This window comes from Blennius ocellaris, assembly GCF_963422515.1.
Source record: "Blennius ocellaris genome assembly, chromosome: 6".
In the NCBI taxonomy this organism is placed as follows: Eukaryota; Metazoa; Chordata; class Actinopteri; order Blenniiformes; family Blenniidae; genus Blennius; species Blennius ocellaris.
Window position 1 is genome coordinate 2715726 of NC_137655.1, and position 19256 is coordinate 2734981.

General features: G+C 44.1%; 1 protein-coding gene across 1 annotated transcript; it reads right to left on the bottom strand.

Moving 5' to 3' along the window:
• Window positions 1-666: 666 nt before the first annotated feature.
• Window positions 667-17357, bottom strand: pde9aa (phosphodiesterase 9aa; the record flags this gene model as incomplete). Its single annotated transcript, XM_080497979.1, has 17 exons — window positions 17293-17357; window positions 16999-17076; window positions 14670-14713; window positions 12957-13011; window positions 10368-10438; window positions 7492-7576; window positions 6379-6439; window positions 5994-6068; window positions 4892-4978; window positions 4642-4746; window positions 3495-3577; window positions 3221-3377; window positions 2048-2161; window positions 1852-1956; window positions 1642-1770; window positions 809-910; window positions 667-711 (listed from the first exon to the last, which is right to left on the bottom strand). The coding sequence occupies exons 2-17, from the start codon at window positions 17037-17039 to the stop codon at window positions 667-669; spliced, it is 1359 nt and encodes a 452-aa protein (XP_080354105.1). The 5' UTR covers window positions 17040-17076; window positions 17293-17357.
• Window positions 17358-19256: the final 1899 nt, after the last annotated feature.

The following is a 19256-nucleotide window of genomic DNA, read 5'->3' on the forward strand; positions in this document are numbered from 1 at the left end:
ACTTCTGCAAAGATCAGCGCTCTGCTTCCTTCACTGCTGCAAATATCATCACGTCACCGTTTAATTAAAATACATCTAGAAATGACGCAAGTATTTTAACACACGGAACAGTTGCGCGTAATAAAGATAAAACGAGGGAAAGAATTCAGTCCGAGTCTCGGTAATTAAAGTAATCTCTTTAATTTTATTTTGTAGGAAAGAACAAACGTGACTAAAAATCTGTACAAATATGTAAAAAAAAAAAAGCCAAAAAAGCAAACGAAACAAGCAAAAACCCACACGCTACAAATAAAAAAATACAGTTTCAAGGTACAAATCCCAAGTGTTGTGGACGGTGCGGTAGAAATGCTGAACTCCCTGATAAAAGACTGTCTGCGTCGTCCCGGGGGCCCCCGGGGGCCTCAGACCCCCCCCCCCCACGGTCCCGTGGCGCCCTGCGACTCCACACGACACGCCGGGCGGCGGCGGCTTCACCCGGCTGGGGGGTTGGGGGCGAGGGGGGGTCGGACGACACTCCAGCTTCCTCTGTGGTCACAGTGCTTCACTCTCATTCTCTACTTCCACTGGAACACACACACACACACACACACACACATTAGGAACGCTGCCGATTCCGCTTCACAAGCGCTGCTTCTGCTTCATTCTCACCTTTTTTCTCCCAAACTTTTACTTCTTCTTGCCTCCCATGGTCAAGTTTTCACTTTTCTTCTTCTGCACCTGAGAGGAGCGCAGCTCGTTACTGACCTCTGGATTCACACACACACGCACACATACGCACACACGTATGCAAACACACACACACACACACACCAACCTCATTCATGGCGTCGTCGATCTGCTTCAGCTCTTCATATCGGTCTCTTGAGTCTCGGAGCGGCTGCACCATCGCCTCCTCGATCTGAGGGAACAGCTGGTACACGCACGCACACACACGCACACACACACACACACACACACTTAACATTAACACTGAGCAGGACGCTAATGCTTCCATCGATCAACATGTAAACTGTTGTACTCGCAGCACGACTGGCATTGAAACAAAACAAATAAGTCGGAAACGTCTTTTTTTGCATTAAAGGGCTCATATCATGTGAAAATTCACTTTCTAAAAGTTTTCCAGCAGTAATAATCGTCTCCATACCAGGAACGACGCCCCAGGATTAAAGAAAGTGTGTCCTCTCTCCGGCTGGTTCCAGGTTTTAAAAAGTGTGTTTCTCCAAGCAGCCAATCAGAAATCAAACCCTATATAGTGTCATCAGGGGGTTTAGCCAATCACAATCAAGGTAGGCCCCTCCCCCTTTTGACTCCTCCCACAATCAGGCAGCTCTGCTCTGGCACATGGCACCACGAGAGGAAGTACTTCCTTCCTCTTCCCATAGATGGCCGTGTGTGTGGGCGGAGCCAGTCCAGCTCACACAAGACACAGCAGATTCTGAATGTAGCTTCTAGGATCTGATATTCTAATGGAGGGAAAATCAAGAGAAAACTGGATTTTTGGGGGCGATGAACTTAAAATAAAGCGGTTTTTTTTGGACAAATCTGGTCAAAGGGACACAATCGGTCCTCTGACTTGGTTTTGCACACAGGAAACGGCGGGACGCAAAAGGCCATGAAGCTCCTCCCACTTGGCCTCCTCACCTTCATCACAGTTTCAAACATGGGGATGAGGACGAACTTGATGAAGCCGATCTGGGCGGTGGGCTTGGTGACCTTTTCTCTGTCCATGAACGGAGCCACTGGCAGACCCTCGGTCTTTTCCCTGTCACTCTGACACACACACACACACACACTTCATTAAAAGCGGTTCCCTGCCGGTACTTCGGTATGGCGGCGGGCCGTGACGCCCACCTGCATGAAGTACTCCTCCAGCAGACAGTCCACCCAGGGCTCGGCCACCTCCATGGGACGCACCTCGTTGGAGATGTCGCAGCACTTGATGAGCACCATCTTCAGCTGGAGGTCAGGTCAGAGGTCATACAGCCGTGAGGTGTGTGTGTGTGTGTGTGTGTGTGTTGGGTGTGTGTGTTGGGCGAGGTGTGCTCACGCAGGTCACGTGCTCTTCGTCCGAGTAGTCGAAGACGTCCACTTTCTGCTTGAAGGAGTCGAGGATCTCGCCGTGTCGCGCCATGTCGGTGGCGAGGATCAGCGTGATGGTTCCCTGTGACGCCGGGACGGACGGACGAGGACGGGTCAAGGCTGGGGAGGTCCGGGTGTGTTCCTCTATCAGGGTGTGTGTTCCTCCTCTATCAGAGTTCCTCCTCTATCAGAGTGTGTGTTCCTCCTCTATCAGAGTTCCTCCTCTATCAGTGTTCCTCCTCTATCAGTGTTCCTCCTCTATCAGAGTTCCTCCTCTATCAGTGTTCCTCCTCTATCACAGTGTGTTCCTCCTCTATCAGTGTTCCTCCTCTATCAGACTGTTCCTCCTCTATCAGAGTGTTCCTCGTCTATCAGTGTGTGTTCCTCGTCTATCAGTGTTCCTCCTCTATCAGAGTTCCTCCTCTATCAGTGTTCCTAGTCTATCAGTGTTCCTCGTCTATCAGTGTGTGTTCCTCGTCTATCAGTGTTCCTCCTCTATCAGAGTTCCTCCTCTATCAGTGTTCCTAGTCTATCAGTGTTCCTCGTCTATCAGTGTTCCTCCTCTATCAGTGTTCCTCCTCTATCAGAGTTCCCCTCTATCAGAATGTACCTCCTCTGTCAGTGTTCCTCCTCTATCAGTGTTCCTCCTCTATCAGAATGTACCTCCTCTGTCAGTGTTCCTCCTCTATCAGAATGTACCTCCTCTATCAGAATGTACCTCCTCTGTCAGTGTTCCTCCTCTATCAGAATGTACCTCCTCTATCAGTGTTCCTCCTCTATCAGAGTTCCTCCTCTATCAGTGTTCCTCCTCTATCAGAATGTACCTCCTCTATCAGTGTTCCTCCTCTATCAGAGTTCCTCCTCTATCAGAATGTTCCTCCTCTATCAGAGTTCCTCCTCTATCAGAGTTCCTCCTCTATCAGTGTTCCTCCCTCTATCAGAGTTCCTCCTCTATCAGTGTTCCTCCTCTATCAGAGTTCCTCCTCTATCAGTGTTCCTCCTCTATCAGAGTTCCTCCTCTATCAGTGTTCCTCCTCTACCAGTGTTCCTCCTCTATCAGAGTTCCTCCTCTATCACCCGTTTCCCCACACTGATCACAGCTTTGCCCATGAAGCCTTTGAAGAACCAACCAGCCAATCACCTGTCTGATCTGCTTGAAGGCCTCGGGGTCGAAGTTGGAGAAGATGTTGCAGTCGGGCTGCGAGAAGATCTGGAAGGCCACGGCACAGTGATGGTTCTCCAGAGGGGAGATGTCGTTGTAGCGGACGGCCAGCTCTGTCCTGGCATTGACCTGATACCTGGACAGAGAGAGAGAGAGAAAGGGAGAGAGGGAGAGAGAGAGAGAGAGAGAGAGAGAGAGTGAAGGAACAGAGGACGCACGCCGGACGACAAGACGACGCGCCGACTCGTCTTACGTGTTGTTGTATCCCGGGTGGTCGAGGTCGTGACACACGGCGGCGGTCATGAGGATCAGGATGTCCACCTGAGTGAACTTCTCCTGCAGACACAACCACAACAACCGCAACCGTCAAGCGTGTGTGTGTGTGTGCGTGTGTGTGTGTGTGTGTCAGGTTGTCAGTCCACGGCTTCTCCAGATGTTTCATAATGAGCCATCAGGCCTGTGATAATTGAGTCTCTGGTGAATCGTCGCCCCTGACAACAGCACTTCAATCTGGAGGAAACAACCCCCATGATGATGATGATGATGATGATGATGATGAGTGTACAGTCATGTGTGTGTCCTGATGAGAGTGAAGCTGCCTCACGATGAGCCCGATAGCAAATTACAACCATCGGATGCTGTGTTGACTTGACTCTGGTTTGTGTAGCTCTACGTTTCCTCGTTGGAGGTTTCCTTAAGCGTTCCGCCATCGTGGCGTTCTGCCTCACCGTTTCCGAGGGGGGGGGGGGGAATTTACACACCAATTTACACACCAATCTAGACATATATTCACACATACATGTATATCTACTTCAACATGTCTGAAAGGAAGAAGATGTGATTAAAATGTGTTAAAATCCTGTTTAAGTTTTTTTCCCCAGGGTTTCTGAGTTTTCATGAAAAACAAATCTTTCTTTGGCAGTTTGCTTAATTTCTCCCACTTCTTCGTAATAATGATAGAATTTGAAAGCCAAACATCTTTTTTCCCCTCAATTAATAAGAGGATTTTTTTTTTTTTAAACAAGGTTTGTTTATTCAAGATTCAGTTAAAACAATGTTCCATTGTAAAATCACCTATGACTTTCCCCTCTTCTCTTCTTCCCCTCCCCCGAACCCCACAGTTGACAGTCAACATGAAAATGTAGTGTAATTAACTGAACTACAGGAGGCTTTCCTAACACATTATTGCTTTCAACTGCGTCCATCTTTTGAAAATAGGCAAGAAAAGGGTCCCAAACATCGTGACATTTTTTAACTGAGCCTTTTGTTGTGTATCTGATTTTTTTTCCAGCTGTGTTGTGATACATGACGTCACTGAGCCAGAGTGTAAATACAGGATATACTGGATCCTTCCCCCCGTCGGCAGTGGTCGCCGGGGGAAACGAGGAGGGTGGACTTACCTGGAGGCTGCAGAGGCAGATCATGCTGTACATCATCTGGGTGACGCAGAAACAGTGGCGGAAGTTGTGGAAGGGATTGATCCTGTAGTTGTCATGGATGCACAGCTGGAAGAGAGAGAGAGAGAGAGAGAGAGAGAGAGAGGGAGAGAGAGAGAGAGAGAGAGAGCACTCGTGGTTACAGAAGTAGAACCGTCATCAACGGTTGTCAAGTGGTTCCGTAGGCTCCGCCCCCCCCCCCCCCGGTTCTCACCAGCCATCTCTTGAGCGTGATGGGGTTGATGTTGAAGTCTTTGACCAGCCGCAGGTCGTGGTACATGTGTTCCAGACACGTCAGCATCTGGAGGAACAGACCAGCGTCTCCGCACTCAATACAACGTCACTTCTCTGTCTTTTTACCGGTTTTAAAGTCCTAGTGAAATGTAACACACTACTTTGCAAAAAACAATAGTTGGGGTGCTACTGATAAGGTTCCTCCGACTCTGCCCCACCACTGTTGTCACATAAAGTTATTTGAATGTTGAATCTCCAGCCGAGGAAGTCGGGGGAATCCTTCTTCGTGGGCGTGACGTCACGAGTTGTGCAGATCTCCATCTGTTGTGTTTATATCGGCTTGTTTCCTCTTAAATATCCAAGTTTAACAGTGTTTTGAAGTTATAGTCGGCGTTTTATGAGCCTTGATGAAAGATTGAGCCTGGAAGAGACCGAGAGAGGAGAAAAGGAGCACGGGCGGCGGGAGGCGCTAGCTCGGGCGGCTCGGAGACACTTTTTGTTTGGAAACATCTGGAGGCACACCACCACCCGAAAATGTTAAAATGTTAAACTCTGTAGCCTCTATTAACAATATAAAGTCTTTCTCATCAAAGTTTTATCAACAGGAATCCAGTAAATCCAGAAAGCAAGGACTTTTTTTAATAGTGCCTCCCTCAGTGTGAAACCTGGACCTGATGGATGAAGAGCTGAGATCCTGGTTTTCTAAAACTTCTCCATCACTGTCACTGACACAGTACTTTGATACAAGATGGTAGCAGGAGGTGGAGATGAACCACACTGACGTCTGTCACTTTACATTTCACCGGCAAAGTTCTGTGCTGCCCTCTAGTGGTGAAGAGTATTTATACATGATTACTCTGCAACACACTGTCGCTGTGAGAGCAAATGTTTTTTTTTTGAAAAAAATGTGAAATTGTATAATTTCCCACGGCTCGCCTGACGATCTGGAGGAAACACCAGTGTGCAGCGGCACAGTGGTTGAAAAACACTGTTTTAGACAAAATGCTCATCAAATTTTAAAGAAATGCTCTTTTAGGGATGGAACACAAGGTACCGACAGGAAATAAGCGAGTGAGTCTCACCTCATTGGGTTCCCACTGCCAGGCGTCGAACGCCGGAAGTCTGAGAGCTTCTACGGTCTCTTTAGAGAGGTGGTACTGCAGATAGAATACAATAGACTCTGTTAATTACAAATCAACAAATCGACTTGACGCTGACTAATCGAAGCACAGGAGATTAAAAACACGATTAAAATAATATTCTAAAGAAAGAGTTCTACAGTCCGACGTCCACAGAAAGCTCGGACCTCCGGGGACTCTGCAGGGAACCGTCAGTTCCTGAAGGTTCTCCTGCCGATGACCAGGACATCAGGACGGGGACAAGAGACTCATTTTGTAAACCCCCTCCCCCCCCCCCCCAGGTTCTTATCCTACCACCACAATGTCCACACTCCCAAGAAGGTCGTACCTTAGGGTAGGAGGGAACGTCTCTGTGAGGAGTCAGCTTCTTGTTGTCCTCCAGGAAATTGCTGAAAAGAAAGAAAAACATAATTTAGATCAGGGGGGTCAAAGTCATTTCAGTCGAGGGGCCACATCAACCTGATCTGACCTCTGACCTCTGGAGGCCCAACAAGTCAAACGGAACATGTTAAACTGCAGATCTGGACAAATGTCAAAGTCTTTCCTTCTTTTCATCCTTTTGTAACTGCAGGAAATCGCCAGTCTATTCTGAAATATACATATTAAAGTTAATCAGATATTATATTTGCAAAACAAAAAACCCTCAGTCGCCTGTATCTGGATCTCGTATTTTTATTCAGGATTAAAACAATTTGTCGTCATCTGGAAATATTTTTTGAGTTTACGTGTCTAAAGTATCACTTCACATAAATTGGACACCTTTATTGTGAAAGGTGTTGCGTCATGTGACCCTCCACAGATTGCATTAATTAATTCTGACCAAGGGAGGTTTTCAATGTCATTTTTGCCAATCCAGTGTTTTTAGATCAGCCTCTGTCAGTTTTCATATTTATACTTAAAAAAAAAATAAAAATCACATGGCGGCCGGATTAGATCCGCATGTTTGACACCCCTGGTCCAGATGAGCTGTAGAGCCACATGTGGCCACACAGTGCAGGTGACTGAGCCACAATAACGCCAATAAAGTCAGTTAACTCGGGATATGCGGGGGGAGAAGAGACGTCGGTTAGCCTGTCTCTCACAACACCAAACGTTTTCACCGCGCTGTTTTTTAAGCAATGGAGAGCGAGAGAGAGAGAGAGAGAGAGAGAGAGAGAGAGAGAGAGCGAGGCTTATCAAAGGTCAGATAATGAGGTTTATCTCCCACTGACACTGCGTTTATTGCACACCGTCTCTTCCACGTCGAGTTCAGGAGGAAGAATCCCGTCGTCCCTGGGTTCAGTCTCTGACACCGACTGAACGTTACAAACACAACGTCTAGTCGCGTTCGGTAAACCAGGAAGTCGCCCTAATAAAGCGGCGCCTCTACATTGTCGTTCTACATTATTATCTGCTGACGGTGCAGGGAAAAAAAGGCTACTTGTGTCTGTGACCCCGTCACCTGTTGCTCCTGGACACCATCTCCTCGCGGAGCTTCTTGATGTCGTTGCGACATTTCTCGATCTCCACCACCTTCATGCCCTCCACTGCGAACACACAAGTTTTTGTTTTTTTTTATAACAGTGAAAGAGAACGACAGCACGGCCAATCAGACGGCAGGAAGAACAAGGTATGGATCAGCGCAGAGGGACGCCCTCGTAGGGCGACGGGGGAAAATGGGTTAACGACACGTCGAATCATATTTCGGCTCATCAGATCATAAAAACAAACAGTTGAGTTTACAGGGATCATATGTGGATTTTAAACCAATTACTGTTTAACGGACAACAACAGTGGCCAGTAACAATCCCACACAAACTATATATATATATATATATATATATATACACACACACACACACACATATATATACACACACATACATACATATATACACACACACACACACACACACATACATACATACATATATATACACACACACGCATACATATACACACACACACACACACACATATATACATACATACATACATATATATATATACACACACATATATATACACACACATACATACATATATATACACACACACACACACATACATACATATATATATATACACACACATATATATACACACACACACATACATATACACACACACACACACACATATATACATACATACATACATATATATATATACACACACATATATATACACACACATACATACATATATACACACACACACACACACACATACATACATATATATATATATACACACACATATATATACACACACACACATACATATACACACACACACACATACATATATACATACATACACACATATATATATGAAATGTGATCAAAATGTGCTCGTGTAGGAAGTTATCAAATAAATCAGTTACAACAAAACAAATCTGGACAAAAAAAGTAAAAAAAAAAAGAGAGAGAGAGCGAGAACATCCATAAGAGAGGATGTGTCATAAAGTCAAACCTGTATAAAAACAACAACAACAACATTATTTTCACACTTTATCTCAGCATAAAGTCCAGAATATAATTAATGAGGATAAGCTGAGAAAATGCTGAACATCAGTGTCTCAGCCCTTTTCCAACTTGTTCTAAACAGAAAGACTCGAGTATTATAGGTGCGCTTCGGTGTGTGTGTGTGTGTGTGTGTGTGCGTGCGTGCGTGCATGTGTGTGTGTGCGTGTGTGTGCGCGCGTCCTGCTCTGCCTTTATAAATCCACCTCTGCCTCGTCAAACAGAACAGCTCTCCAGTCTCCATCAGAAAAGGTGACCATGGCGACCAAAGTGATGAGAGGATGGAGGTCTGTGTGGGCGCCACGCTGTCGCCGTGGCAACCAGGTATCCCAGCACTTCCGAAGCGCCTGTGCGAAGTCACTGAGCGTCGCGCGTTCGAGCCGCGACTCCGGCGGGGACGAGGCGACGCGACCTGACCTTCCCAGTCGGGAGGTTGCGGGTTCGAATCCAGTGTCCTTGAGCAAGACACCGAACCCCCCCCCCCCCCGGTGGGTGGACTAAACGCCTCTCATGGAAGCGATGTGGGGACTGCTCAAACATTTAGAAAGTGCCTTTTTGTTTTTTAAGTGAAATCCATTTCTTAGTTACTTATTTAATGGATATTATTGAAAAACACAACTTACATATATCTGACAGGAAACTCTGGTTCAGAGAGCAGCTTGACGCAACCGTCACAGCACATTAAGCTGTCAGGAAATCAATGGAAACTTCATGTCACAGTAAAAAAATTGGAAAAAAAAGACTGTATAATGTGTGAATTAAATATTTAAATGAGTGACATTCCATAGGGGGGAAACTAAAACCTGTGACAGCTCACCACAACCTCCACGGGAGTCTGTCCAGCAATTTTATGAACATTATTTGTGTGTTTTAAATTCAAATTATTCTGATTTTATGATCAAAAATGTTGTTTCGCTGCAGAAAAAGACATTTTCCAGCATATAATTGTTTAAATGGGACAAATAAAATGACTTAACTGGGCTCTGAGGAGCCCGACGGGCATAAATAATCCGATTTTAATCCAGTGGATCGACAGTCAAATACGCGCGGCGGCGTTGACGTCCGGCGACACGGTGAGTTAAAAAAAAAAAGAATCACAGTGGTGAATAATAGTGCAGCGATGGAGCCGGGGTTTTTAACAAAAGACCCGCCACGGGCTGCGCTTCTGTCACAGTTTCCATGGCAACGTGTGAGTTTATGTCAAGAGGAGGACAGAGAAATCCGCTCCATCTCAGAAAACATTCCTCCGCCGCCGGTGGAAGAGCGCCTGGCGCTGAACTTTCTCTTTAATTGGAGGCTGTAATGATTGCCGAACGATCGCTGATTAAATGTTCCCGTTTGCTATTAAGAGACGAGAAAAAAAAAACAAAAAAAAAAAACAAGCGCGGTGCAAGAGTCTTATTCTCACGACACATCTTGATAGCGTTTTATAGCTTTTTTTTTATCTGGTGAAAACAAAATGGGCCATCAGACAGCAGGTCGACGGCCTCGCCGGCGATTAATAAGGGCCTCCGGCGTCGGAACACTTGATAAAAGATTAAGGCGAGTAGCAAAGGACGGCGGTGATGTAAGTGTGAAAAAAAAAAAAAAAAAAAAGGATATTTTATGGTCGATGTTGAATAACTTCTAATATAAGGGCCTGCAGCTGTGCAGCTCCCACTTATCTAATCAGGCTCTCGTAAAGCGCTAGCGGGACACGGGTTCACTAAAACATGCACTGAGGGCATGTGAAAGAGTGAACACACACACACACACATGCATTAAGTTTTTTTGTTTAAATCCCCTCCAGGAGCCGGAGGTGACGGTTACTTACGCTCCACTCTCTTCTCCAACATGGCGAGACGGTTGGTGACCTCGGTCTTCAGCTCATTGATCTTGAAAGCTCTGCGGACAGAGGAAAGGGGGGGGAGGGGAGGGGGGTGAGAGGTCAGCGCCGCCACCGACCAGCAGCTCGCTGATATCCAACATAATTTCTCCGCTCGGATCCGACGGTCATCCGGAAAAACAACCGACCGTCGTTTTTTGACGCTATGTTGAAAGTGGGACTACTCGCTCTTTGGCTTTGATCTCTTTGATGTCGGAGAAACTTCTGTTCTAAAATAAATCCAAATCCCCTCCGAACAGACGATTAATCTAACAAACTGAGGTTTTTTTGGGATTTTTTCATGAGATGAGACGATGCTCTAACACACACACACACGCACGCACACACACACACACACACACACACACACACACACACACACACACACACACACACACGCACGCACATACACACACGCGCGCACACACACACACACACTGACTGGTGTACCTGCATGTCTCTCAGCAGGATGACATAATGGTTCTTGGTGATTGCAGCTCCTTCACCAGCAGACCTCAGCAGCCAAAACACATCAAATCAGGCTGCAGAGGATAATTTGTACTTTCGTCTTCCTCTCATCAAGACCAAACATCCCGCGGAGCAGCTGTCACTTCCAGCTGGGTTCATCCACCCTCACGACCGCAAACTTTTACCCGCCGTTTAAAGACAACAATCGTGAGGAGAGGAAAGAAATAAAAACCAAAGAATCCAGCGCCGCTGACGTTAGAAACCAAACTGGATTTGTCCTCAGTCAAACCTTTCAAATCTCCAAAAAGCTCAACAAACTAACAAGCAGGTGATTCAGACCAATAATTCAGCCCGACACCAGCGGAGGAAACCTAAACACCTTAACCCTCCGCTGGTCTGTGTTCTATCTTTTTAAATAATTAACTCTATTAAAAGAAAAAATAAATTAACATTATTCTCCTGAATCCCCATCCCTAACAGTTTCTATTGAATCAGCTCCATAACGACAAGGGATGTTGGTAAATAACAGACTTGGAGGCTCTCGTTAGACTAAAAAACAGAAAATATCTGGAAGCCTCACAAAGCTATGGAAGAGGATTAGGGCCACTGTGGGGAAAAAACCCTGAGTTCTGACTTTAAACTCAGAATTCTGACTTTTAAACTCCAAATTATGACTTTCTGAGTCATTTATGACCTTAAATTCTTTGTTTATAGTCATAATTCTGACTTAAAACTCAGAATTCTGACTTTAAACTCATAATTATGACTTTAAACTCAGAATTCTGACAAAAAAAGTCCGAACTCAGGGTTTTTCCACAGTGGCCCTAATCCTCTTCCGTACAAAGTAAAAACAAAGGTGTGTAATCTGACCCTATTGCAATTAAAAACGTAGTAAAATGAAAAGAAGTACAACAACAACAAAGCCGAAGCCCCAGATCAGCCACTAAAACCACCAATAAAACTACAACATTTTAATTTCACTTCCTGTATTTTCCCTGTTCAGATCTTTTAATAAGATATTTAATATAATCCGGACTGTTGTTGTGTGACAACAGAGCTTGGTGCTGAAGTGACCCTATAATGTTTAAATCCATAATGTGCGACTAGTAAAAGAACAACAGGTGTGAAGATTTTAGGACCGAAAGTTCTTAAGTGCTTTTAAACCAATAACATGTTTAACCTTCAACACGGCTCATAAAATTCTTCTACTGCTAGAAACACAAACACATTCCATTTAGGAAGTGTCACAACTGCAATGTAGAACGTCGATGGATTTTTCTTTGATCTTTTTAGATTTTTAAACAAAATGTATACACATTTTAAGGAATTTTTCACCATTTCATGGCAGAAATATTGATATTATTTTGACGTTTCAGGTCTTCCTTGTCATAACTGTGTGTTATGTCAAAGCAGCAGGCCCATAATGTGCGACTATTAAAAGAACAACAGGTCTGCAGATTTTAGGACCGAAAGTTCTTAAGCGCTTTTAAACCAATAACATGTTCAACCTTCAACACGGCTCATAAAATTCCTCTACTGCTAGAAACACAAACACATTCCATTTAGGAAGTGTCACAACTGCAATTTAGAACATTGATTAATTTTACTTTGATCTTTTTAGATTATTTTTTTTAAATGTATACACATTTTAAGCAATTTTTCACCATTTCATGGCAGAAATATTGATATTATTCTCATGTTTCAGGTATTCCTCGTCATAACTGTGTATTATCTCAAAGCGGCAGGTTGTCGTGTAAAATTAAACGAGTGAAACTCTCTTTTCCTGTAATTTCAATTAGAAATGAAACATTCACACCTTCATTCTGAGGAAACAACATCAAAACATTCATATATTATTCTTAATTAAAAAAAACATATATTCTTTGCACATGTTGTGCTAAACTATCTCCGATATTTCAAACCAGGCAAGGCGGCTTGTTTTTTTAACAGCAAGGATAGAAAAAAGCATCGATATAAAATGGAAAAAAAAGGTGTTTTTTTTTTTTAAAAGAGGTAAATGTGAGAATACGTGAGTCTGTCAAGAGTGAAGAGGTTCAGCCGGCGACTCACCTTGAAAACTGCTCTGCGACTTGTGTCAGTACATTCTGAAAGAGTTCCTCTTTATCTGAGGAGAGAACAGGCATGGGTCTGTTACACACACACACACACACACACACACACACACACACTCACACACACACACACACACACAGACACACACACACACACACGGACGTGGCTACAAACAGAGGTGACGTAAGCGAATCACCAAAGCGGTCGGATGGCGGAGGCGAGAAAAGCTCAGAAGGGGGGACAGTAGTGCTGTCTTTCTTTTCTCTCTCTCTCTCTCTCTCTCTCGCTCTCTCGCTCTCTATCTCTCGCCCTCCCACCATCAGAGACAGGGAAGCGGCTGCACGAGTAAATGATGTCCGGAGCGAAGTTCAAAAGCCGCAAGACAATAAACTCCCGAGCTCTGAGAAACTAATAAACCCAGGAGAAGACGGCGGGATGTCGGCCAATCGGTACACGGCGTTCCTCACACACACACACACACACAGGTTTTATTGCGCAATTACTAATTTGAGGGAAATATCAGGATGAGCATCGGCGGAAATGAAGCTAAAACGTTAGCGGCCGACGCAGGAAGGCTTTTAGTTTGAAGGCCGCGGGAACGAATGAGCGGCCGTGTGCAACATAGGAACAAGTTCAAGTGTTCGTTTCGCATCAACAAACGTAAGCAAAGAGCGACTTTGGTTGAAGGAGAGACGGAGAGACGGAGAGACGGAGAGACGGAGAGACAGAGAGAGAGAGAGAGAGAGAGACAGAGAGATGGAGAGACGGAGAGACAGAGAGAAGGAGAGACAGAGAGACGGAGAGACAGAGAGAGAGAGAGACAGGGAGAGAGAGAGACAGGGAGACGGAGAGACAGAGAGACGGAGAGACAGAGAGAGAGAGAGACAGGGAGAGAGAGAGACAGAGAGAAGGAGAGACAGAGAGACGGAGAGACAGAGAGAGAGAGAGACAGGGAGACGGAGAGACGTCTCAGCCAATCAGGTGGTTTGTGTCCAGTACTACAGTGATGAGGAGTTGCAGATCACTGAACCCTGACCTGCCTCTTCTCACTGTATACAAGACTGTGTATATCTATATATCTGAGTATATATCTGTATATCTGAGTATATATCTGTGTATCTGACTGTATATCTGTGTATCTGACTGTATATCTGTGTATCTGACTGTATCTGAGTGTATATCTGAGTGTATATAAGACTGTGTATATCTGACTGTATATAAGACTCTGTATATTTGACTGTATAGAAGAGTGTATATCTGACTGTATATAAGACTCTGTATATTTGACTGTATAGAAGAGTGTATATCTGACTGTATATAAGACTCTGTATATTTGACTGTATAGAAGAGTGTATATCTGACTGTATATAAGACTCTGTATATCTGACTGTATACAAGAGTGTATATCTGACTGTATAGAAGAGTGTATATGACTGTATACAAGAGTGTATACAAGAGTGTATATATCTGTATATCTGAGTATATATCTGTGTATCTGACTGTATATCTGTGTATCTGACTGTATATCTGTGTATCTGACTGTATATCTGAGTGTATACAAGAGTGTATATACAAGTGTATAGCTGACTGTACATGAGTGTATATCTGACTGTGTATCTGACTGTATATCTGGGTGTATACAAGAGTGTATATAAGAGCGTATATAAGAGCATATATAAGAGTGTAGGTCTGATGTGGTCTGGAACTCACCAGCAAGTTGTCCACCAGTCAATGGTACCACTCGATACGGTGACCTTCAATATAGAGAGAACACACACACACACACACACACACACACACACACACACACACACACACACACACACACACTAGACATCAACAGGTGTGAAGGAATTCCCTCCCGCTGTGTTTTTAAAGTACAAAGAACTGGCCGTGGTATTGATTAACGGGAGACGACACTCAGGGAGGACGGTCAGGTGGTGTTTGTCAAATAAAAGGTTCACATTTCACCCGAAGATAAGATAAACAAGCGCACACACGTGAGCACACACTCAAGTGGCGTTCCCCACCGCTGCAGAGGATTCAGAGGATTCAGTGGATCCAGAGGATTCAGAGGATTCAGTGGATCCAGAGGATTCAGAGGATCCAGAGGATTCAGAGGATTCAGTGGATCCAGAGGATTCAGAGGATTCAGTGGATCCAGAGGATTCAGAGGATCCAGAGGATTCAGAGGATTCAGAGGATTCAGAGACTCTCTGGTCCAGAAGTGAAAGGATGAACGTCATCGCCATCATTTCCACCCCGGCCTGACAGACCCTCATTAGCTCCTCTCCTTCGCCGCTAATGAGCAGCTGCTAGCCAAGTCCTCCTCCTCCAGCTGATGGAGGGGAAGCATCTCCTGTCGCCATGGAGACCAGCGTGTTTGAACCAGAGGCTATGATAGACGGGAGAAACACCAAGAGGCTGATGTTTTACTAGAGTGTTAAAATAAATCATCAGCAGGTCTCAGATCAGCTTTTTAAAACTTGTTACAAACAGAAAGACTCGTGTTATAGATACACTGATGAGTGTGTGTGTGTGTGTGTGTGTGTGTGTGTGTGTGTGTGTGTGTGTGTGTGTGTGTGTGTGTGTGTGTGTGTGTGTGTGTGTGACTGAGTGAATGTGTGTGACTGAATGATTGTGACTGAGTGAGTGTGAATGAGTGTGTGTGACTGTGTGTATGTGGGTGTGTGTGTGTGTGTGTGTGTGTGTGTGTGTGTGTGTGTGTGTGTGTGTGTGTGTGTGTGTGTGTGTGTGTGTGTGTGTGTGTGTGTGTGTCTGAGTTAATGTGACTGAGTGAGTGTGACTGAGTGAATGACTCCTTCACTCTACGCAATAGAAGCGCTGCGGCACGAGGAAGAGACAGATTCCATTAAATTGGGCCACAATGAATGTTCTCTTGAATAAAGATGTTCTGCAGTGAAGGTGAAATATTTCTGAATGTGCTTTGAAGGAAAAAGAAGGAAAAACAAAAATCAGACTTTAACCTCAGAAAAGAAAGAAAGAAGCTGATCTGAGGTCAGTTCAGACTTTCTGCATGGCAACACCCCGACTTCCTGGTTCTTATGTACTTCTGACCACAAGGTGTGTTGTTAGTTATTCTATACAATATAAACAATAATAATAATAAAGAGAGGAAAGAAAGAGCTACACTCGGTAGAGCGCGCACCTTCGCCATCACATTTGTTTACGAAACCAAATTAGTACGGCGACCATGATAGCCGTTAGCTCATATCGATGCTAACCAGCAACATCTGTGTGAAACGCTGATCAAGGAGCATCTCCATGGCAACAGACGCGGATCCCCCCCCTGTATTGGGGTTTGTTTGTTTTTTTCTATGCAGTTTTTTTTTTGGGGGGGGGGGTTTATTCGGGAACGGTTTCGCCGCTAGCGTCCAGGAATCTGATCACTTTTTCCTGGGATGGTGAAAAATCCTCCCTGAAGAGTTCACGCAATTCAGGGAATAGTTTTTGAGAAAGGTTGGTGAAATACATACATGCAAACAAACCATAAAGTAAAGAAATAAATCAGTAAATAAAATAAACACATAAACAAACAAACTAAATAATTAATTAAATAAATAAAATAAATTAAATATTTTCACGCTGCCAAAAACTGAAACAAACTAACTAAATAATAAAATAAATAAATAAATAAATAAAATAAATATTTTCACACTGCCGAAAAACTGAAATAAACAAACTAACTAACTAACTAAATAAATAAAATAAATAAATAAAAGAAATATTTGCACGCTGCCGAAAAACTAAAACAAACTAACTAATAAATAAATAAAATAAATAAAATAAATAAAATAAATAAAATAAATAAAATAAATAAAATAAATAAAATAAATAAAATAAATAAAATAAATAAAATAAATAAAAAAACTGAAAGTTCCCTTAACCGTTGTTGGCGAAGCTAACGGACACATCCTCCGTCAGGGAGAAACACAAGCTGCACTAAAGCCAGCCGGTTCTCAGGTTAACAGAAGTGGAAGACGTCAAGAGTGGAGAGAGTCGGAGGAAACAACCCTACCTCTCCGTGTTGTGTGGCATGGTGGGGTCGATGGACACCATGGCTCCGGACGAATCCAGCAGGGACAGACTGGTGTTCCTGTGAACCACAAGCAGGTCCATCGTGTGAGAGAAATAAATAAATAAATAAATAAATAAAAACAAAACACTGTTAACTTGTCCCGTCGCTTTTCATTACGTGGCAAATTGACGCTGTTCATTTTGAAGCTGCAGTAAAAATGTAAAAATATCGAACAGGAGTGTCAAACTCCGGTCGAATGTTTGTGTTGTGATGTTTGTGTACATGTGTACATACCTCGGTACGCCCAGAGCCGTGCAGAACAGCTCCTTGATGTCACAGGGGCTGCAGAATCTACTGAAGACCACCTGAGAGGGGGAGGACAGGAGGACAGGAGGACACACGTCACTGCGGTGGCGCCGTCACATCATTGGTCCACTACAAGGACGAGTTCTCAATAAACACAATCACCAAATGTCATTGATTGTGTGTCGATCAGCCGATGACCACAATGGCTTTTATTGTGAAAGTCACGCTTTGAACAGAAACTTGAGTGAGTCTGTGTGTGTGTGTGTGTGTGTGTGTGTTTAGAGCTGGTCACATCAGGAGTAGCTGCTCTGTTTCTCCGAAGACTTATTTAATAATAATATACTTATTTAGTGTTGGAGCTAATTTGCATTGTTTTAGTTTTATTGTTTTTATGTGCAGTCTCATGTGCAGCACTTTGGAAACGCTTTGTTGTTTAAATGTGCTATATAAATAAAGTGGATTGGAAGACATTAATTCCACGTGTTTAGTACAATATGGGTCCTTTAAATCTGAGCAAGTCCACGTTGTTAAAGTGCACTGAGGCTCTGTTTACACGAAAACGATTAAGATTATATCCGCACAACTTTTTTCACTTTTTTTGGGGGGGGGGGTTCGTTTACACAGCACCAGTGTGCGGATCCACTGTATCGGTGAAGTTTTTAATCCGGTTTCTTTCACGGCCGCTAATCCCCGGAGGCTATTTAGCCTGCTACCTGCGCATGCGCCGCTCTCTCCGCTCCCCTTCCCCTTCTCCATCCGTGGTAAACAAACATGGCGACCCGCGGTGGGTCTGCTCGCGGTCAATATTCCTCGTTTTATCGTCCACATGAGTAGTTTAATGGTTGAGGCTCACCCCTGATAGCATCCGAGGCGTCATCAGTCCGTACGGACGTCAGGTTCCCTCCTTTTTCTCCATGTTTACAGCGTTTTCTTTCTCTGCATACATGGCCGTGTGGTTTCATTACAGAATCGAGCAACAGCGCCCTCCAAAGGCCGGGCAGACGAACTACAACCGTTGTCCCAGTGTGTCCCAGTGTAAACACACTCCTTTTTTCTTTTCTTTTTTTTGATAATAGATAAGGTGTTGCTACGTGAAACGTTGTCATGTAAACAGGGCCTGAGCCCGACGTCCCCGAGTCCGGCTCCGTCCACTTCGCCCTCACGTCAACCGGTGAGCCCCGTTCTCGTTTCCACGTCAACGGCCGGAGCGATGGGCAGACGTGAAGCAGTGAAGTGTCTTATGTGACGCGAGCCCGGCGACAACACGGCACTCCACGCACACTGCAGTTATGAATTTTAATGTCCTTATCTCACCCTGCATTTAAAAAACACTCCCGGCTTCTCAGAGAGATTTGAATAACAAAACCCCCTTTACTATTATTAGTTTCCTGACACTAAGCGAGCAGCCGTCGCACACGCAATATCTGACCCCCGGTCACCCCGACCATGGAAACAGCCGACCCTTTGTTCTACCGCAAAGAACGAATGGACATTGTGGACATTTGTTCCTTCAACAAGAGACGACGAAGTTTGAATTTACTAAATATTAAGTACAAATTTGAACTCATTATGATGTAATCATTATTTTTCTCTCGCTCTCTCTCTCTCTCTCTGCTACCAGTGGTCACTTCCCCTCTGGACCTGCATAATTGCAAATAAAATAATAATACATAACAATTTTTTAAAAATTATCAAAAGAGTTTAAAAAAAGTAGTTCAGTGCATTTTGTCTCCTCAATGCACTTAAAATGACTGCAGACATCAGATATATGGGGGTTTAAAATAAAATAAATAGCCATTAAATAGAATTTTTTTTTTTTTGCCCAGTTCATCCAGTAAAATGTGTCTCCTGCAACAAACTGCCTTTAATCCAATTCAATTCAACTTTATTTAGACAGCACCAAATACGACACGGTCATTTCGAGGCGCTTTTAACGGAGAAAAGAGAGAAAA